This window comes from Malaclemys terrapin, chromosome 22 (genome assembly GCF_027887155.1).
Source record: "Malaclemys terrapin pileata isolate rMalTer1 chromosome 22, rMalTer1.hap1, whole genome shotgun sequence".
Lineage (NCBI taxonomy): Eukaryota > Metazoa > Chordata > Testudines > Emydidae > Malaclemys > Malaclemys terrapin.
This window is the reverse complement of record NC_071526.1, coordinates 1024066-1046904: the sequence shown is the minus strand read 5'-3', so window position 1 is coordinate 1046904 and position 22839 is coordinate 1024066. Positions and strand designations below refer to the sequence as shown.

The 22839-nt window shown below is 46.5% G+C and overlaps 1 protein-coding gene across 3 annotated transcripts in view; it reads right to left on the bottom strand.

Moving 5' to 3' along the window:
- The window catches only part of KDM1A (lysine demethylase 1A), a 157835-nt gene extending 139318 nt beyond the window's left edge, over positions 1–18517 (bottom strand). For all 3 annotated transcript variants that reach the window (XM_054011584.1, XM_054011586.1, XM_054011585.1), the window contains exons 1-2: positions 18165–18517; positions 5994–6159 (exon numbers count right to left, since the gene is read on the bottom strand). In XM_054011584.1, coding sequence (XP_053867559.1) covers positions 5994–6159; positions 18165–18437 — 439 coding nt within the window. In that variant the 5' untranslated portion in view covers positions 18438–18517. The remainder of the gene's footprint in view (positions 1–5993; positions 6160–18164) is intronic.
- Between the last annotated feature and the right edge of the window lie 4322 nt (positions 18518–22839).

The window sequence follows — 22839 nt, the reverse complement described above, 5'->3', positions numbered from 1 at the left end:
CTGAACAAACTATGTGCAGAGGAGAAAATTCAGGAGCCTCAGCCTCTAGAGGTGGGTGGGAAGGGGGGTAAAGGAGAGTGTTCTGAAAAGCAGTCAAGGAGAAAGAGGTAGGTAGAAGAATCCATTTTACTTCGCTCTCATTCATACAAGAGAAACAATAGCAAAAGGTACCAGTCACCAACAGTACTCAAAAAAAGGCAGTGGGAAAGTAGCATAGGAGGCCTAAAATTTCATGCTCAGTTTCAATGTAAAAAAGAAAGGAGACAAATCAGATGAAACACAGCACAGAGCTGCCACTGTGGGAAAGCGACAGTACATTACTGATTCAATCTTGTTCTCCCTTGGTAAGCGCTAGCTACAAACATTACTTATCACAAACTAAAAAGGCTGACAGACAAATGGGGTCTGAGTGGGGAGAGAAGCCACAAGAAATGGGGCAAAATAGGATAAATTCCAAGTTGATGAAGTCAGAGAAGAAAAACTCAAAGGAGGGGAGAAAAAAAGAAGAGTGCTTAATTTAAAGGAGTACAGTGGTATCAAAGAACTCAGATATACTGTATATACTGGTTCATAAGCCGAATTTTTTTAGTAAAAAAGAAGCACCAGAGAAGGGAGTTGGCTTATGAACGGGTATAGAGAGGGAAAGGTGGGACACAGCCCCTGCCCCCAACAGAGGGAGCAAGGAGAGGCAGTACAGCCAGCAGAGACAGAAGGGAAGAGGCAGGGCTAGAGTGTCTCTGCTTCTGGCCATGCTGCTCTCCCCACAGCCTCCGAAGCAGCTGCAGCTCCGGGGCTGGCAGGCTGATGCCGTGCCGCCTGGTCTAGCCCGCCAGAGCAGTTCCAGCCAGGCCAGAGACATCCTCCCCTGGCTCTCCCCAGATAAAGTGGGAAGGGATGGGGAAGGGGTCATGTGGGGGGTGGTCACAGGTGTTACTCCCCTGACTCCCAGCTTCTCCCCCCAAAAAAGTTTCCCCACCAGTTGCTGTCCTGGCCCAGGACACTTTGTTTACTTAGGTTTACCTCCGTGCCTGTGGACGCTCAAGGTAAACAAACCATCTCAGCCCCCCAGCAGCTTATCCTGATGACCCGAGAGCCAAAGTTCGCTGACTCCTGAATTATAGGGTCGGCTTACGAACGGGTTATAAAAATTTTCCATTTTTATTTATCTATCTTGGGGAGGAGGGGCGTCGGCTTATAAACGGACCGGCTTATGATAGAGTATATACGGTAATTTAACAGACAATTAGATTGCCAACAGAAAAACCTATAAAACCTCCCTCTACTCTTTTCAACTGTGCTGGTTCCCCTACCTTGGAGAAATGTGAAATTAAGCTTCTAATACAATACTTTAAAAGTTACTTTAATTATTAAATATCCCTCTGAAAGCTGTTTTATAATACTGAGGGTCTTCTTTGTTAAAGCTTGCAATTCCAAAATGCTCTACTGGTCCAGCTATGTCAGAACATCTGAAAATTGTCCCCAAACAGCACACCCATCACATCCTAAACAAGGCCCAGAGCTTTGCTACCTTCTAAGCTGTGTTACCACAGAGTGGAGGACACTGTTATAGTGAACAAATAGCTAGGTTGCAAAATAGTTTTCATTGTTAAATGAAAAGCTAATGAATGTTAAGGTTACAAAATTTACAATTTGTTAAGAAATGCAAACTGTTCTTACAGCAAGATCAACTTGTCCACTTCATACCTATTTTACTTTCTAGTCCTCTTTTCTTGGTTACACACATCGGTTAACATTTGTTTATAATACAAAGAATAATAAAACAGATCATGCAATGCAGCCAAGTTAATAGTGATGCAGAAACTAGATTCTGCATTTTCTGGTTTTTTAATTTTATCTGCGCAATGCTAATTTACCATTACTGTACTTGCTGCCTTTAATTTCCTTATAAGCTTTTTATTCATAACATAATATCCTTAATTAAGCTTTAAATTTCATGCTTCATTGAGGTGAATGGGATGAGACATGTCACCATAGTGAGTAAATCTATATTAAAAAAAAAAGCTATCAATGAAATGTGGAATAGAGTTCCTGAGTTTGCTGCTAGTATTGTTTGGATGAAGAGTTTTCAGCAAGTCTACGCTTACAGCACAGCAGCAAATGTTTTCATTTTTTATGTTTGCTGTATCCTAACAACTAAAAAGACAGACTAACATGCTCACCAAAATGCATAATTAGGCACATTTTACAAATATAAGAGCGAAAAAGGCTAGAGACTGGCTATCGGAAGAAGCTCTTCGAGTTACAGTCTTTTTTCACAAGCTCAGCATGTGTCAATATTTTTTGCATGTTCCAAAGGCAGCTAATACAACAAAGATAGGACAAAACTGCCTGGAATGTAGCACGTTTTAAAAACAAGATACAGTAACTCCTCACTTAAAGTCATCTGGGTTAACGTTGTTTCCTTGCTGATCAATTAGAGAACATGCTTGTTTAAAGTTGTGCAATGCTCCCTTATAACATTGTTTGGCAGCTACCTGCTTTGTCCACTGCTTGCAGAAAGAGCAACTCGATGGAGCTAGCTGGTGGGGGCTTGGAACCAAGGGTGGACCAGCAGTCCCCCCCCCCCCCCCCCCATCAGCCCTCCGCTCCCTTAAGTTCCCTGTGCAGCAGCCACCCAGCAGGCTATGAATTGCCAGGCAGCTCAGCAGTCCCTCCCCAGACTGCTGTGTGCTGCTCCTGCCCTCTGCCTTGGAGCTGCTCCCGGAAGCCTACTTACTGTGCTGGGGAGGAAGAGGTGCTAATGTCAGGGTGTCCCCCTCCCACCCGCTCCTGTACCCCCATCTCCACAGAGCAGGGGGGACACGACAGGGCTCAGGACAGAGGGAGTTTGCTGGCAGCAGCTGTTGTCTCAACTTGCTGATCTACTTAAAAAGGCAGTGTACTTATAGTGGAGTCAGCATACTTAAAGGGGCAATGTGCATCTCTCTCTCATACACTGTGCTTGACTGTCTCCCCTCCCTCCATGCTGTCTCCCCTCCCTCCATTCGTACTGCCTTGTAGAATGTGGGGCTACATTAACAACGTATTAACCCTTGAGGACTCAGCCAAGTTCATCATTTAACAGCAAGGCATTCCCAGGGAAATATCCCACCCTCTTCCACACACTGACTTTACCATCTCAACCAAGCTTCACAATCATCATTGCTGCGGACAGTATTAAATTGTTTATTTAAAATTTAGTGTGTGCGCACACACCTCTACCCTGATATAACGCTGTCCTTGGGAGCCAAAAAATCTTACCGCGTTATAGGTGAAACCGCGTTATATTGAACTTGCTTTGATCCGGCAGAGTGCGCAGCCCCGCCCCCCCCAGTGCTACTTTACCGCGTTATATCGGGTCGCGTTATATGGGGGTAGAGGTGTATATATAAAAATAAAATATCAGGGGATAGCCGTGTTAGTCTGTATCTACAAAAACAACAAGGAGTCTGCTGGCACCTTAAAGACTAACAGATTTATTTGAGCATAAGCTTTCGTGGGTAAAAACCTCACTTCTTCAGATGCATCAATAAAAAAATAAAATATAGTCTTGTTTGATGAAAAAAAATGTCCCTGGAACCTAACTCTCCCCGTTTACATTAATTCTTATGGGGAAATTGGATTCGCTTAACATCGTTTCGCTTAAAGTAGCATTTTTCAGGAACATAACTACAATGTTAAACGAGTTACTGCACATCTAACACTACAACTATACTATACGCTACTGACGACAGCACTTAGCTACACAAACTATGTGCCGCAGTGAAATGCTGGCTGCTTCCATCTGAACCTACATGGGTCAGTGAAAGGCTGGCTACGGGGAAGCATCAGGGAAAGGCTACAGCAGCAGCTCAAAATAGCAGCGTAGACACAGAGGCATGGCTTGGGTAAGTAGAAAGCAAGTAGGGCAGGGTACCTACTTCCACTCTTACCCACACCCTTCAGGCTTTCTTTATTTGCCTAAAAGCCACGCCTCACGGGGGGGGAACAGGAGGAGGACTACTCTACCTGTCACCAAAAGAAATGTGCGGTGTAGACATTTATCTATACATGGGTGTATGTCAAACTGGCAATTCTCAACGTTTTTCTTGCTCTTGTGATATACTACACTGGGAGTGCTGTTTTGGTTGTTCACAGAACAGTACCCAAGGGTCATGCTTAGACATACATAGTGAATTTGTGGCATCTTAAAAGCAAATGTGAAATGCATCAATTTTGTACTGAAACGATGATTACACTCATGCAATGTAGTCTAATTTAGGCATTTCTTCAGCAGACTTCTTAATTGCACAGATTAAAATGACACTTTTGGCAGAGATTGGCTATAATGAAGTCAAAGACAAGATGGGTGAGGGAATATCTTTATTGGAGAAGAGCTCTGAGTGTGCTCGATAGCTTGTCTCTCTCACTAACAGAAGCTGGTCCAATAAAAGGTACTACCCTCACCCACTTTGTCTCTCTAATAACCTGGGATCAACACAGCTGCAACCCCACTGCATACATAAAGATCTTTATTATTTTAACTTAGAATCATAGAAGATTAGGGTTGGAAGAGATCTCAGGAGGTCATCTAGTCCAACCCCCTGCTCAAAGCAGGACCAACCCAAACTAAATCACTAAACTTTTTCACTCCTACAAAAATTCTTTTCCCTCCATGTATTATGTTTCAGGACCGGGGCACGTTCCTATTGCCTGAGACTTCTGGGTTCAGGTTCTACTTAGCATCACCCAGATCACACACAATTAGAGTCTAATATTTACTGAAGCTTTGGGTGATATTCCTCAAACTAATGTCAAGCTCAGAAGGTCCACCTGCAACCTTAATTGCTTGCAAGCTCAGTCACGATCCTCTGTGAGAAGCAGATTAGGAGCAGCATGGGAGGAAGATCTCTATATCAACAGATAACGGACAAGGCTGCAAGTGTTGCACAGGCAATGACTGAAATGTAAAACCAAAAGCCACTACACATATAAAGCCTCTCTCCTGAAGGCAGAATTTAAAAAAGGATGACTTAATTCATAAGGGAGATATAGCAATACAAGGGTAAATGTTTTTTTGGGTAAACCTGGAGGCACAGAGCATGTATTGAGCAGCACTCGTACTCTTAACTACCAGTAAATGCCTTATAGATGCTTTCTTCTGAGAAACTAGGATTGACACAGGGCACAGAAAACAGACACACAATTTCATAAATATAAAGTCTAAGTGCACTTACGCTCCCATTCCCTTTTCTAAACGGGACCTTTCACCTTTACCAAAAGGCAGGGAGGAAAGCAGTAAGGTTTATGCAAACAGTATTTGTCGAGAAATATAAAAATACAAGCTTACAGATTTGCAGTTTAAGGCATGAAGGGATCATCATCAACAACTAGTCCAGGGGTTCTCAAACTTCATTGCACCGTGACTCCCTTCTGACAACAAAAATTATATGACTCCAGGAGCGGGAACCGAAGTCTGAGCCAGACTGACTCCTGCCACCCTGGGCGGGAGGGCCAAACCCTGAGCCTCACTGCCTTGGGCGGGGGGAGTGTCTCGACCCACAGTTTGAGAATCACTGAACTAGTCTGATCTCCTGCATAGCACACACCACAGAATTCACCCAATAACTCCTGGCATCTTTTCCCATAGAAGATAAACAGAATGAATATTTGCATATGAGCAGATGTGCCAGCCTAGGAAATAGCAGCTGTTTCGACAAGCATTTGTTTATCTAGACAAGCATTCAAAGACAGAAAACCTAGTGCTAAAGATTCGTCTCAGTTTGCAGTCTCAGCATGTACATTGCCATCTTCTACTCTTGTATCAATCTGCTCTGATGCATTTGTCTAGCCTCTTTTCACACACAGACCAGCAAAGAAAGTCTCACAGGACAGACATCTTTTTCCTTTATACTAGATCTCAACTGAACCCAGTGGTCATGATGCTGACCACAAGTTTCTGCAACTGCAACAGTGCAAGTGCTACTCTTTAGGAGAGTTGGTTCACCACTCACCAGATGGCTCTTCTGGCTCGCTCTCATTCTCTTCTTCTGGAGGGGCCGGTGGTGGTGGTGGTGGTAGCTTTTTCTCTTTCTCAGCTTTAGCATTTCTCTCCTCCTCAGAGTAATATTCATCTTCAGAGAGGTTTGCAAGACTCTCATCCATCTCCCTGTACTCCACCTGCAAACAGCACAATCACAGAATAATCAAGACCAAACAAGACAATGGATTTTACTACTAAAACAAAAAGAATGAGGAGTACTTGTGGCACCTTAGAGACTAACAAATTTATTTGGCATAAGCTTTCCTGAGCTTATGCCAAATAAATTTGTTAGTCTCTAAGGTGCCACAAGTACTCCTCATTCTTTTTGCTGATACAGACTAACACGGCTATCACTCTAAAACCTGACTACTAAAGCAGGCATTGGAAACAATGTTAAGAAACCACCCACAAAAATTCAGTTTAAAGTGGTGATCCTCTTAGTCTTCAATATTGCAAGAAGACAGTTTTGCAATAAAAATTTGCCAGCTTATGGGAGTTTAGAGCAGGACCACAGTAAAAGGACTAAAAGGTCTCATACCTGCTCCTATAGGATTGTGACTCCTTGAGAAAACCTCCTGGAAAGCTCCCAGAATGCCCACTAGAGAACATGTGATATTACCTGTTGATTCTTCTTTGAAAAAGGACTCCAAACAGGAATCCCTCTATTAGGGCTGATGTTTTAGCACTACACAGGATGGAAAAACACTCAGGGCTTTTGATCCTCAGACAGAAGTAACTGAGTGCAAGTTTCACCACACACGTTCCAACCATCAGTATCTCAGATCCCTTGAAAACCTAACCCAAAAAGTTTCCTTGAAGCATGAAGCAATAGCTAGATCCAGGGCCGGCTCTAACTTTTTTGCTGCCCCAAGCAGCAAAAAAAAGTGCCGCTCCGCCAAGCGCCGCCAAAACTCCCCCGCCGAGCGCCGCGCCGCCGGAAGCCACACCCCCCGCCGCAACTCCCCCTCTGACTGACGCGCCGCTGGAGCCCGCCCCCCCCCCCGTCGCCACCGGAACCCCCGCCCCCCCCCCCCCCGCCGGAACCCGCCCCCCCCCCGAGCGCCACGCCGCCGGAGGGGGGCCCCCCCCCCGTGCTGAGCGCCGCGCCACACCCCCGCTGAGCGCCGCACCGCTGGAGTACCTGCCCCCCCCCGGCGGAATGCCGCGCCACGCTGCCCCCCGCCACCCCAAGATTGGCCACCCCTTACCAGGTGCCGCCCCAAGCATGTGCTTGGTTGCCTGGTGCCTGGAGCCAGCCCTGGCTAGATCAAATGAAGTTTTTCTGAAGAAAAACCATGAGGTTTTTTTGGGGATAAAAACCACTTAGTGAAAACAGACCTCCTCATGAAAAAACAAGCCACAAATTAAGATGAACAAGTGAAAACTGTATGAGATGACATTCAAGAAAATAACTTATTTAAAATACAGGAGACTTGGAAGCTTCACTTGGAGGAATGCCTGAAAGAAAACTACAAGGAATCTGGTGGCACCTTAAAGACTAACAGATTTATTTGGGCATAGGCTTTCGTGAGTAAAAACCTCACTTCAAAAAGCTTATGCCCAAATAAATCTGTTAGTCTTTAAGGTGCCACCAGACTCCTTGTTGTTTTTGTAGATACAGACTAACACGGCTACCCCCTGATACTTGAAAGAAAACTGTGTCAATGAACATAACACACTAGAGGGTTGGGGTTTTGTTGGTTTTTTTTGAAGGGCTCTTTCAACATCAAGTTGAGAATAGGACCTCACTGACACAGATATGCATGCATGTGAAGGAATGCTGGCAGGACGATTAGCTCACTAAAGACGGAACTCGCACACCTTTGAGCTCAGATAACTCTTGCATCTCTCTTGTAATGCTCAGAAAAAGATAGGAAGGAATTTAGGATATAACTGCAGCATCACTTCATCCCTATAAAACATGATATAAGATGATCAGATATAAGTAGCTTACTCTGTGAGCTGAAGTTAGTCAGCAAGGAAATTACCTTCCACATAAGAAACTGATGCTCACAGACACTGAGTGACTCAAAAGGAGCTTTGTCAAGACCATGAATATCACAACACCGGGAGAGTCACTCGTGCTTGACAAAAGCCAATGGAGATCTTACCATATCTTCTTTGCACGTCTGAAAAATCAAAATTGCTGTTAGAAGAATTAGGATATTTGTCAATAAGCTAGACTTGGAACAATGAAGATTGTGGCTGCAAAGGAAGCATTTAGGGGCTGTTTACATCACACTGCAAGCCTTTTACATTCACAAAACTGGAAATCCTTCTGGCAGATTCCTTTAAGGCTAAGATAATTTCCAAGGTGTTACACTAGTGTTATTCATAAAAACATTAACACAAAGTTAAAAGAAGTTAGAATGGGCTACGCTCTTACCAGCAGAGAAAGGCAGCTCAAAATGTAGAGATTTGGCTTTTTAGGTTGACAGCAACAGAGAGTTCCACAGCTGAGTCCGCAGAACTCCAACCGAAACTCACCAACTTCCCACTGGACTATAGCTAGTTCCCCCCGGGCCACTTCCTACTTAACTTTTGAAGTTGTAGTTGAAGCACTGTCAGGGTCTTTGGGCTTCTTGGGACATATGATTCCCGGTGACTCTGATCCCTCTCTGGCATCCAGTGACACTTGGGCATCAGTCTGAGTCTCTGCAGCTCCGGGTTCCATGGTCAGGGGTTCCAGCTACTCTGGGGCTGGAGCCAGCAATGAACGTCCTCCTTCCTCAAAGGTCAGCCCAGAGTGAGCTGGGCTGCCCCTTTTATACTAGTGCTGCACCTGGAGTATGCCCAGCGGGGATGTGGATGTGTGTCTTCCTCAGCCCACAGTGAGGAGTTAATCCTTCCCCATCCAGTGCATAGTGAGTTCACGCCGTAACACTCTCCCCTTTAAGAACCTGGGAGCTCTTCCTCTCCCCCTACCGCGCCTATCTTAAAAATAAATAAATAAATAAGTGTTGGCATGAACCTTCCCGAGGCGATGTAGTACCTGAAAGTCATATGGCTGTAGGGCAAGATAGCACCATATGATCTGCAGGTTGGTTTCCTTCATGCTATTTAACCAGCCTAGGGACACGTGGGCAGTGACCAATCGGAATGTATTTCCTAACAGATAACATTACAGAATGTCTATGGCCCACTTAACAGCCAAAGCCTCCTTCTCAAAAGTTGAATAGTGGACTTGCAACTTAAGTACAGCACAAGGTGTTCTTCCCTGGCAACTTCCTGCAACAATACAGCCCCAAGGCCCACTTCTGAAGCATCCGTCTGTAAAATGAAGGATTTCCGGAAATCTGGATGCATCAAGACTGGTCCTCTTATCAGTTCTTTCAACATCCAAAGGGCTGTCTCTCACTCAGTGGACCACTGGACACTCTGGGGTTGTGAGTTTCTAGTTAAGTCCATCGGGGGCTGCCAAGGTCACGAAGTCTAGGACAAAACAACGATAATACCTGATTAGGGCAAGGAATTGCCGCACCTGCTTCGTTGTAAGCGTGGGCCAATCTCGCAGGGTCTGTACCTTGTTGACCAGGGGGCTGTAGTTGTCTCCCGCCCATGGTCTATCCCAAGTACATCACCTTGCTCCGTCCAAGGTTGCACTTTTAGGAGTTTGCCATGAGTCCAGCGTCCTTAAGAGCTTGGAGCACACTGGATAAGTGATGGAGATAGTCTTCCCAACAGGTATTGTACATGACAATGTCGTCGATGTAGGCAGCAGTGTACTACACATGGGGTCGTAACAGCCGGTCCACGAGCAGCTGGAAGGTGGCCGCAGCTCTAGGCAGTCCAAACGGCATTGTTATAAATTGGTACAAGCCAAAGTGTGTCAGAAAGGCCGTCTTAGAGTAAGAGTTCGGCATCAGGGGGATTTGCCAATATTCCTTTGTTAGATCCAAAATTGACTGGAACTGCTGTGAATGCTGTTACTGTGAGATAGGAAGAAGGTGACCCCATAAAAATTGTGCCAATGCTATGTATTGGAGTGATAATGGAAAATTCCTAGTGTGTGTAAAAATCAATGGTAAAAGCCTGTTTAGGGAAAATTACAGCTTCTAACATCACTTTAGTTAAAGCAGATCTTGTCAAAGAGAAAGTTTTCTTACCCGATGAAAATGTGATTATAATCCTCTATGAGTTTACTGTAAATATTCTTTAGCCAGAATCCACCTTGAATGAAATGGTACTAAACAAAGTTATAGCTGGTGTATGGAAGTTACTGCCTATGGATCAAATGATTAATATCATCCCCAAAGCTTTGTTCAGTCAAGTTAATATCATGAACCAGTCAGAGGAAAGGAAAGATCCTGAGCCTGTCTGTATTAGGGGCAATGACCTGCCTATGGAGGGTTTCTCCAAATGTCTGTCTGAGGAAGATAGCTCTTTGCCTGTGCAGAAAAGCAGTTTATATGTGAATGAAGTTTCTGAACATCTGTCTGAGTGAATCTGGAATTAAATGAAGCACAGAGATAAGTCACTGATCAGGAAAATGTTTCTCTAGAGCAGATTAAAGTTGATGGTCAGGGTAAAGCCCTACCTGAGGGAGAAAAGGGTAGATTCTTGATGGGTGATGTATTGTTGGCAAGTAAAGCTTGTGAAAGTAAGCCTGAACAAGGTAAAAGTGATTTGCTTAAGGCAGCTCAATAGGATGAGCCATTATCTGTGGAGAATGGCAGTTTATCTGTTGGGAGTGGCAACCTGCCTGTTAAGGAAGCTGTCCCACTTTCCAAGTATATGTCTGAAATCAGCCATGGGTGCTGGGACAAAGGAAAGGATATCTCCAATTGTTTGTCTGTTAAGAACAGCAGTGTGTCTGCTGCTAAAGTATCTCTCTCTAGCTATTTTGTGAAGCAGACAGAAGAAGCTTGTCAACCTATGATGGTTGAAAATTTATCAGTTGTATCAGAATTGATTCTGGGTTTAAGCAAAACCCAGAAAGAGTCTGTTATTGCTCAGGAAAATATTCCTTTGGAGCAAGTCCTAGCTGAAGAGGGTAAGAGCAGAATTTCTGTGAAAGATGGATTGTTGCTTAAAGAAGCTCCTAAGGAAAAGAATCCTCATGGTACTTTTTGCAACAGTTTGCTGTAACTGAAGGGTGTGGAAGTGAATTACTGTATATACTCGCTCATAAGCTTAATATTTTGGTAAAAAAGTGATGCATCAAAGAGTGGGGGTCGGCTTATAAACGGGTCTACACCAAAATTAGATTATTTTAAACTCTGTGGAATCATTGAATTGAATATCTAATACACTGTTGTTTTGTTTACCTGGAGCGTCTACAGGCACGGAGCCCCTCAGCTCCATGCCTGCAGATGCCCAAAGTAAACAAAACATCCCGCCAGTGGCTTACTCTGACAGACCAGGAGCCAAAGTTTGCCGACCCATTTATTGATGTCAATACTACAGCCTTTTAAAGTTGCAACGGCTTTGTTTAGTGTACTAGATTGGCTTGAAATGGACCTCATAAGTCTCAAGCCAATATGAAAATATAACGTGCAGAATCAATGGAATCTCTAATAAAAGTGAAATAGCCTGTTATCCCTACAGACATGCCAATCTACAAGGCTGCTTTGAAATAAACAAAGAATAATAATTTGACAGTGATAAAGCAGGTGACGTTCCTATATAAAGTCCTAAAAAATCTATATCTACAACAATAATAATAATAATCTGGTTTCCATACTAGTATTTAACATGAATGGTGAAATCAAAAGAAAAAGGTTTTAGCATGCAGCGTTCAAACTTAAAGTTGTTGAATATGCAGAAGCAAACAATAATTGCGCCGCTGCTCATGAATTCTGTACCAACGAGAAGTAAGAGAATAGCGAAACAATAACACACTAAAAAGACATGCTAAGAAACAAGAAAAAAAAAAAATGTCCAACGAGCTGTGCTTCATTTCCTGAGCTAGAGAAAGATCTCAATAACTGGGTTATTGAATGTCAACAAAATGGGTACATTGTCTCTAGAACTGGAATTCGTCTGCGTGCTCTGCAAATGTTGAAAGATGACATACAAGTCAGTAAAGCCGTCAATGTTTGTCACATCAGCAGGTTGGTGTACTTGCTTCATGAACCGTCATGGTCTCCGTCTTCGTCAGCGAACAAAGATAGCGCAAAAGCTGCCTAGAGATCTGGAAGGAAAAAAATTTAATATTTCCAAAGGTTTATTATAAAATATCGAAAGGAATATGCATTTGAACTGTCACAAATAGGAAATATGGATGAAACACCAATGACATTCGATCTCCCAAGCAACAGAACAGTAACTGGTGTTGGTGAAAAAACTGTTCTAATTAAAACCACTGGCCATGAAAAAAAATCCATATTTTGGTGGTTTTATCATGTTTGGCAAATGGATCAAAGCTCCCTCCTGTTATTTTTAAAAGAAAAACCTTGCCTAAAAACATGACATTTCCTGCTGGTGTCATCATACGTGCACACAAAAAGGGATGGATGGATGAAAGTGGGACTGTTGAATGGCTGGGAAAAGTGTGGAATAAGACAGGGCTTTGAAGCTGTGCTCCGGCTCCGCTCCAGCTCCAGGCAAAAACCTGCAGCTCCACTGGTCTGGAGCTGTTCCACGCTCCAGCTCCAGGCTCCACTCCAAAGCCCTGGAATAAGAGACCAGGAGCACTTTTCAAGAAGTCTGCTATGCTCGTTTGGGACATGTTCAGGGCACACAAGACGGATGAGGTGAAAAATGTGGCCAAAAATATGAAAACTGCTTTGGCTGTAATACCTGGAAGCTTAACTTCAGTTCTACAACCACTTGATGTCTGCCTGAACAAACCCTTTAAAGACAAGCTAAGCAAAACATGGTCCGAACGGATGTGCTCAGGCATGGCGACGTTGACAAAAGGCGGGAATCTTCTGAAGCCCGAAATCATTCTGGTCACCCAGTGGATCAAGGAAAAGGTAGAAAAATCATTTAGGAAATGCTGCATCAGCAATGCACTCGCCGGGTCAGAAGATGATGCCATATTTGATGATAACACAACAGAGGCGGATGATGAGAAGGAATCTGAGTCTCAGGATGACACTGCCGACATCTACAATGACAATGCAGGTGCAGCTGTGACTGAAGCCGAGTTTAATGAACTGTTTGGTGAATCAGAGACTGATTCAGACTTTGAAGGATTTAAAGTCTTTTTAAAGTCTCATATTGTTCTAAGTTACTTGTTTTAAATATCCATTTACGGATTTTAAATACTGACTGATTTTGAAGGTGAATACATATTTGTTCAATTATTATAACAGGTTTTTCATTAGATTATATTAAAATAATTCTAGCAAAACTTTTGAGTATTCCTTGTGATACCAGCTTTTAAAATATAGCAGGGATTCGCAAATTTTGGCTCCCGGCCCATCAGGGTAAGCCGCTGTCGAGTCGGGATATTTTGTTTACTTGGAGCGTCTGCAGGCACGGAGCCCCTCAGCTCCCAGTGTCCACTGTTTGCCGTTCCCAGCCAATGGGAGCTGATTATTGGGTAAGATCTGAATTGTACATTGACTTGGGTTCAGAAGTTTGTTTGATTAAATTGGTTTTAAATAAATCACTCATCATTAAGTCTAGTGTTTGGGTGTTGAATCCAGGACTGGAATACCTAACGAGGCTGTATTTCTGACTTCTCGTTAGCCAGGGTGGTGAGACAGAAGTTTAGTTTTGTTGCTGGTTTGGTATGTCTCATGGAAGAATAACGACCAGTTATGGAGTGTGTCTGCCCTTTTTCCCAGCAGCCTGTCCTGAATTTGGTATTCTCAGTTGTGACCCACGGAGGCACGGTGACAGCAGGCAAAAACCTTCATGAGTTCCGCTACGATCTTAGGGGCGGTGGTGGATCACAAGTGGACAGCCTCGGAATACTGGGTTGCATAGTCCGTGATAACCAGGATGTTAGTTGGTCAGTTGTGCTCTTCTCAATGGGGCCTATTAAATGTAGCCCTATCTGCTCGAAGGACATCCCAACCACAGGCAGCGGAACAAGGAGAGCTTTTGGCACTCCCTTCAGTCCAGTACCCTGACATTCTGGGCATGAGTCGTAGTAATCTCATACCTTCCCCGATGGATGCTTGGCAAGAAGAACCTCCTTGCCATCCTCTGGAGAGATTTTTCCCTTCCCAGGTGTCTGGCCCAGGGCACCAAATGGGCTAGATGCAAGAGGCCCCGGCGTAAGCTCCAGGGAACCAATAGCTGTCGGAGCACTTTATGAGTCTGGGGCTGTTGCACCACACAATAGAGAAGGTCCTGCCATACCCTGAAGTGGGGTCCCTGCGGTGCCTGGAGAGTATCTTCCTCTTCCTGGCCCCTAACTATGGTCTACTCCAAGGCTCAGCTAAGGGTTGGATCCTCAGCTTGAGTGTCGTCCACAGTTGCACTTGCCTGAGGGGGTGATACAGCTGTCATTTCCCCATCGGGGGAAGTCCCTTCCCTGGGTTGTCGTAACCTGGTTGTAACCGAGGAGACCCCTCAGTGTTCTTTGATCAGTTTCCCCTGTTGGCGAGTAACAGGCACAGTTCTATAAAAAGTCCCAGAACCACAGTCAGTCTCATCCCAGGATAACCAGATAGGCCAGCTTAGGGGTCAGGCTGACCTGCAGGGCCACCCAGGTAGTGAGGTAAAAGTTCACATCTTCATGGACGCACTGTAGGTGTATTCAAAATCCATTTGGTTCGGGAGCTGGGACCAGCTCCCTACAGATGAGGGTCTGACTACACCTGGAGTCAAACAAAGCCACTGTGGGTGTCCCATTTACATGCACAGGAACCCTGGCCTTCCCTGGGGCCTTCTTCCGGGCCCATGGGCTGGCTACCCATACCTGTCTATAGTTACAATCCATACAGGAGCAATCCCTTCAGAAATGCTCTTCTTGGCCGCATGCAACTGTCTGAGGATTCGCCGGCCAACAGGTCCACTTTCGCCATGCTGGTCCATGCCTTATTCACAGGGCAATAAGGCCTATTAAATGCAAGTTGATGGGCCGCTACCTCGGGGGGAGGGGAACGGCAGCCGGGGTAGGGGGACTTGGACCCACCCTGCTCCACCAGGGCCCTAAGAGTGGCAAAGAGTTCTGCCATGAAGCAACTGGTGTGGCTGGCCTGGGGGCTGCTCCAGCCACGAATGGGTGCAAGGCTGCCCAAGCAGTTGGCCCGGGGGCCACTCCAGCCATGGCTGGCTGCGGGGCCACCCAAGCAGCTGGCCCAGGAGCCAGCTGCTTGGGCAACCTTGACGTCAGCCACAGCAACCACAGAAGTTATGGAGGTTGCAGAAAGTCATGGAATCGGGGACTTTCGCAACCTCCGTGACAAACAGAGCCCTAAACATGATTAAAAAAATATTCTTATTCATGTTATTTATGTAGCTGTATCTAATCTTGGGGAATTTAAAAAAAAACTCCCACTGACCCTATCACTGGTTCAGATGTTGAACCAGCAGTAGCCCTAGTGTAAATGATGATTGGATGATTTAGTTGGGGATTGGTCCTGCTTTGAGGACCTCCTGAGGTCCCTTTCAACCCTGATATTCTATGATTCTAAAACAATGCTACTGGAGACTCATCTGCAGTTTTTACTACTGTGATGAAAGTCAACACTGGTGCAGTCTCAAACATAAGGGCCGGTAGCACAGGTTCGCATACTAAAGCGAACTACATTCGCAGAGATCCAAGAGTTTCCAATCTGCTTTCATATTTTCATCCACTAGAGATATAGCACAGGTATCACTGAAGTGAAATTACAAGATTACTGTAAAGAATGTGCCTTACAGGTGATGTTCTGAGAAAATATGTCACAATGTACCCATCTGGACAGCAAGACACCTGATTGTAACATCACTGTAAGTTCTGCTTACTGCAGGTTACCATGGAAACATGTGCATGTAGCTGTTATAAGAATAAAGGGAACTAAAAAAAAACAACCTATGAGACGCGGCACCCCAAAAAACTACAGGGTATGGACGTTCAGATAAGGAAAAGGAGGTTGGAACACTCCTGCATATGGATAAGTTGTTAGGCATGGTCATAATAGGATAAAAAGGATTCCCTGCTATGGATAGGGTGGGAAGACCACCTGTTTAAGAGGTCCACCAGACTCTATATCATCTTTGGCTATGTATGAACACTGCATTGACTCTCTCAAGTTTTGCATACTTATGTGTGATTGTAACCCTAATCAGTAAAACTATTAATACAGACAAGACTTCTTACTTGCGACTACACGTGATCACGGTCTTTGTATGTTCCTAGAGCCTTCCAATTTAAGAGAATTGTGAAGGGTAACTTTCACCCTGTTAATCTGTAAACTGTGGCACTGCAGGACCCAGACTAACTCCCTACGGACACTGTAGTTTGACACAATGCAGTCTGGCCTTGAGAAAGGTTAAACTAGAGACAGAGCCCTGATGACATACAACTGAGTGCTAAAGCAGCAATAGTAATGTCGAGATAATGATGCCCTAACCCACCCTCTACATATCATGACCCACTGATCTGGAAGCCTGGCCAGGTAAGGTCCAATAACACACTGCACCAACAAAACACAAGAACAAGCAATTTAAAAAATTGTTTAATAGTAAATGATTGGGAAAGTAAGAGCATCAGTAGTGGCATCAAGGCAAATCCATAAGCCAGTTGTCAAGATCTGGAGTGAAAGGAAAGTTGGAAAGGAAATGGGCGAGGCACTATTTCAAAGATTCAACTGGAGAGCATGGGGAGTCTTCAGCCTGTCTCATGCAGGAGCACAAGAGTAAGACTCATGCAAAAGAAAACTATGTACACATGTCTAGTGTTGGGCAGGTTAGTAATCTTAGAATGAACAATCATTCTAGGCTGAAAAGGAGTCTCAAAGAGATGTTCCCTTTTTCAATCAGGGGGCTCCATGCATTTCATGAAATGTTACTCTGAATCACTTCTCTATCCATCTGCTGCTTTCCAAATACACTTTTAGACAATTAGATTATCATATTCTTAATGGTTTGCTACAGGTGTAGGGATTAATTTTTAGAGGTACACAGCTCTCAAAGGTTACATTCAGCATCTTGTTAAAAAAAATCAGACCAGTTACTTCAAAAGAGATTTAGTGCCTTACCTTAGGCACTAACGTTTGTAAATTGTGGTCTAAGTTTCCAGGCCCAATCACACAAAAAAACAAACCCACACACATTGTGCCTTGATGCAGGAGTTTTCATTAGTCTGCAAAGAAGGTGCAAAACATTGGAGTCCACTTTCTTTTCAACACACATTAACTAAGGCCACTACACACACTACTCTTCAGTACAACTACATTGTACCCCGAGCAACTTAGTTATACCTACCTTAACCGCCCCCCCCCCACGTAGACAACACTATATCAGCAGGAGACAAAACTACCACCTCTCATGGAGGTGGAGTTATTAAGCTGACAGGAGACAATCTCCCCCATCAGCTTCTTAGAGCATCTTCACCAGAAGCGCTGCAGAGGTGCAGTTGTGCCAATGGAATTTTGTAGTGTAGACCTACCCTAGACTTGAATACTAATGCACATGCAATTTCACTACCGATAGTAGAACAAAAAAAAGTAGGGAGATAGAATCTGTAGCCCCATGGGCTTCATATCTTCCCCCCGCCCCCCAGCAACACATAAAAATGCTTCTTGATAAAAATTGCCAGTCCAATATAACATTTAAAATAAAAGCATTTATATAGCAAGTACAACATAGGTATTCCCATCTTTTTCTTTTTAGTGTGTTTTCTCTTAATCCTGCGCCAAATGTCTGAGACTTTCATCATTTTCACCCTTTCAAATAATTTGTTTTCTAGGCTTTTCTCCCCACCCTCGTGTTCAGCGTTTGCCGCTACCAACACCCAGCCCCGCGCAGCTCAGGGTGGGATCCTGCCCAGCCTGCAGACACAAGCCTGGCGCGCGGCGGGATTTCACAGCCCGACACCAGCAGGGAGCCAGACAGACAGGCCGCTCCGAACGGGGCAGAGAACCTCATCCCGGCCCCTGGCTAGCTGTAGCCCGGAAGAAGGGGCAGGGCTGGGCGGTCCTTGATCCAGCTCCCGACCGCTCCTCTGCTCGGAGACCGGTGCCCGAGCCCAGCTAGCCCCCCCTACGCAGGCCGGGGAGGAACGGCCCCAGCGCAGCCCGCCTGGGCCGGCACCTACTTTGGCCCGCTTGCGGCGGCTGGTCCTTCGACCCTCGGGTGTCTCGGCTATGCCCGTAGTCTCGGGTCCGGGGGCGACGATGGCGCCGGCGGTTGGCGGCTCGGACAGGCCTCCCGGGGGAGAGGCCCGGGACGGTTCCTTCTTACGTGGAGTCCGCTCCGGGCCCCCGGCGCCCGAACCGCCCTCCGAACTCGGAAGTCCGGGCGGCGGCACCGGCACCTCCGGCCCGCTCTCCCCGCCGCCCTCGGCCGCCTTCTTGCCACCCGACAGCATCGCCTCCGGCCCGCTCCGAGCTGCCTGCAGCGAGCTGGACAAAGGGGCCAGCGAGCAAGAGCCACAGCCCCGCCCCAGCGTCCCGACGTGCCCTCGCCGCGTCCGCCGGAAGAGCCCCGCCCCAGCGTCCCGACGTGCCCTCGCCGCGTCCGCCGGAATAGCCCCGCCCCAGCGTCCCGACGTGCCCTCGCCGCGTCCGCCGGAAGAGCCCCGCCCCAGCGTCCCGACGTGCCCTCGCCGCGTCCGCCGGAAGAGCCCCGCCGCAGCGTCCCGACGTGCCCTCGCCGCGTCCGCCGGAAGAGCCCCGCCCCAGCGTCACGACGTGCCCTCGCCGCGTCCGCCGGAAGAGCCCCGCCGCAGCGTCCCGACGTGCCCTCGCCGCGTCCGCCGGAAGAGCCCCGCCGCAGCGTCCCGACGTGCCCTCGCCGCGTCCGCCGGAAGAGCCCCGGCCTAGCCGGCCCTAACGTCACTGGGCTCGCTTCTGGTGCTTACGGTCGTGTGCGGGGCAGGAGCTGAGCCAGGCCTGTCTAGGCTCCATGGGCCTCTGAACGACACAGGGTCCCGCTTCGCCGCCGCTGGCTGCTTTCCCAGCCAGGAGTGTGCAAGTTCCAGGGGACCCCCTCGGGTCCTGGTGAGTTTGCACACCTGCAAACTTCGCAATCAAAATATCTGGGTTGTTGTATACCACGGGAACTTCCAAACTTGTATGCTCCAATATTGCATGTATAGACACTAACATCATTCTGTAAATTAACTGTAAAATCACAGGGTGCAAATGGACTGCAATGGTTGTCTAGTCCAGTGGTTCTCAACCAGGGGTTCCCTTGGGGGCTGCCAAAGAGGACCAGTGTTAAACTCGCTGGGGCTCAGTGGGGAAAGCCGAACCCCACAGCATAGGGCTGAAGCCCTGAGCCCTGCCACATGGAGCTGACACAGAAGCCTGAGAAACTGGGGCTTTCTGTGCCACCAGTGGTTTGCTTGCCCTGCTTGCTACCCCTTAATGCCAGCTCTGGCTTTTTATATGCAGAAAACCAGATGTTGTGTCACAGATGGGCCATGGAGTTTTTATAGCATGTTGAGGGGGCCTCAGAAAGAAAAAGGTTGAGGACTCCTGATCTAGTCTACTCCCTGCCAAGATGCAGGATTTGTTGTGTCTGAATCGTCCAAGACAGATGGCTATCCAGCCTCCTTTTGAAAACCTACTGTGAAGAAGTTTTCACAACCTCCCTAGGCAGTCTGTTATATTGTCCTACTGTTTTTACAGTTAGGAAGTTTTTCCTGAGATTTAATCTAAATCTGCTCTGTTGTTGTTTATACCCTTTACCTCTTGTCTTGGTCTCTGTGGAAAGAGAGAACAACTTTTCTCCCATCTTTTTTATAGCAGCCTTTCACGTATTTGAACACTGCTATCATGTTCCCCCTTAATCTCCTCTTTTGCAAACTAAATATATGCAGTTCCTTTAGCCTTTGCTCATATGACTTGCATTCCATACCTTTGATCATCTTTGTTGCTCTCTGCTGATCCTTTCCAGTTTCTGTACATCGTTTCTATACAGTGAACATAAGAATGGCCATACTGGGTAAGAGCAAAGGTCCATCTAGCCCAGTATCCTGTCTTCCAACAGTGGCCAATGCAAGGTGCCCCAGAGGAAACAAACAGAACAGGTAGTCATGAAGTGATCCATCCCCTCTTGCCCATTCCCAGCTTCTGGCAAACAGAGGCTATCCCTGCACATCCTGGCTAATCCTCCATGAATTTATCTAGTTCTTTTTTCAATCTTAGAATCATAGGCTATCAGGATTGGAAGGGACCTCAGGAGGTCATCAAGTCCAACCCCCTGCTCAAAGCAGGGCCAATCCCCAGGCAGATTTTTGCCCCTGATCCCTAAATGGCTCCCTCAAGGATTGAACTCACAACCCTGGGATTAGCAGGCCAATGCTCAAACCTCTGAGCTATCCCTCCCCCCCTTTTTAGCGTCTTGGTTTTCACAATATCCTCTGGCAAGGAGTTCCACAGGTTGACTGTGCGCTGTGTGCAGAAATACTTCCTTTTGTTTGTTTTAAACCTGCTGCCCATTAATTTCATTTGGTGACCCCTAGTTCTTGTGTTATGAGGAGTAAATAACACTTGTTTATTTTCTGCACACCAGTCATGATTTTATAGACATCATATCCCCCCTTAGTCATCTCTTTTACAAGCTGACCAAGTGGTGTCCAAAATTGGACACAGTACTCCGGCTGAGACCCAACCAGGACTGAATAGAGTGGTACTCTCACCTCCCGTGACTTGCATACTATGCCTCTGTCAATGCAACCCAAAATTGCATTTGCTTTTTATACAACAACATCACATTGCTAACTCATGTTGAGGTTGTGAGCCACCATAATTTCCTCTCCTCCTCCACCATGTCCTTCTGTATCTGTGTGTGATGGGTTTTCCCAGGCTGCAACCTGAACTGTAGGACCACTGAGCATTGTGTCTGACACACCTAGGCTCCCTCTCACCCTGTGATGCTATGACAAGCTGCAAACCTCTGGTAAGTACTGCAGTCACACAGACATCCACAGACAGGGACACACCCAGCTGAGTTAGAATCATGGAAGTTACATGAATGATTCTCCCAGTCAATCATGAACTAACAATAGAGAAACTCCAGCCAATTCCCCCCAGCTCCCCAGCCTTGCACTCCAGAACATAGGCTCCAGGGCTGGAGCACCCACGGGGAAAAATTAGCAGGTGCTCCACACCCACCGGCAGCCAAGCTCCCCCCTCCTCACCTCCTTCCCCCCATCAGCGTGCTGTGTCCCCGCTCCTCCCCCTCCCTTCCAGTGCTTCCCACCCCACCATCACCTAACAGCTGTTTGGCGGTGCTTAGGACTTTCCAGGAGGGAAGTGGAGGAGCGGGGATGTGGCACGCTCAGGGGAGGAGGCGGAGAAGAACCAGGGCAGGGACTTGGGGGAAGAGGGTGGAATGGGGGCAGGAAGGGGCTGGGGTGGGAAAAGGTGGGGTGGGGACTTTGGGGAAGGGATGGAATGGGGGTGGGGCAAGGGCGTCGCATGGGTGGTAAGAGGCAGGGCAAGGGCGGGGTGGGGTGTCAGAATTATATCGTACTGCCCTAGTCAGAAGTCTGACCAATATACATTTAAAACCCAGTCCGTCCCGCTCTCAATTTGGAGAGGATGTGCATCAGTTTTTGTTCCTGAGCTTAGGTCTCCCAAGCACTTCAAGCAAAATACACTGTGTTAGGAGTGCTAGTGCCAATGTAGGATTCATGCCTGTATTTTCACCTGAGATAGTATTTTCCTTGCCTCTTTGGTTTTTTGATACATATACATTCTTACTAATATGTGTGAGCAAAGGGATCCGTACTAAGGACAAAGACTGTGTGTGTTCATAGAATCATAGAAGAATTAGGGTTGGAAGAGACCTCAGGAGGTCATCTAGTCCAACTCCCTGCTCAAAGCAGGACCAACCCCAACTAAATCATTCCAGCCAGGGTTTTGTCAAGCCAGGCCTTAAAAACCTCTAAGGATGGAGATTACACCACCTCCCTAGGGAACCCATTCCAGTGCTTCACCACCCTCCTAGTGAAATAGTTTTTCCTAATATCCAATCTAGACCTCCCTCACTGCAACTTGAGACCATTGCTCCTTGTTCTGTCATGAGCCACCACTGAGAACAGCCTAGCTCCATCCACTTTGGAACCCCCCTTCAGATAGTTGAAGGCTGCTATCAAATCCTTCCCCCCCCCCCCCACCACCACTCTTCTGCAGACTAAATAAATCCAGTCCCCTCAGCCTCTCCTCATAAAGTCATGTGCCCCAGCCCCCTAATCATTTTCATTGCCCGTCACTGGACTCTCTCCAATTGGACACAATATTCCAGATGTGGCTTCACCAGTGCCCAAGAGAGGGGAATAATCACTTCCCTCAATTTGCTGGCAACACTCCTACTAATGCAGTCCAATATTCTGTTAGCCTTCTTGAGAACAAAGGCACACTGTTCACTCTCATCCAGCTTCTCATCCACTGTAATCACCAGGTGCTTTTCTGCAGAACTGCCTCTTAGCCAGTCTGTCCCCAGCCTGTAGCAGTGCATGGAATTCTTCCATTCTAAGTGCAGGACTCTGCACTTGTCCTTGTTGAACCTCATTAGATTTCTTTTGGCCCAATCCTCCAATTTGTCTAGGTCACCCTGGACCCTATTCCTACCCTCCAGTGTATCTACCTCTTCCCCCAGCTTAGTGTCATCTGCGAGCTTGCTGAGGGTGCAATCCATCCCATCATCCAAATAATTAATGAAGATGTTGAACAAAACCATCCCCAGGACCGACCCCGGGATACTGTGCTTGATACTGGCTGCCAACTAGATATCAAGCCATTGATAAACTACACATTTAG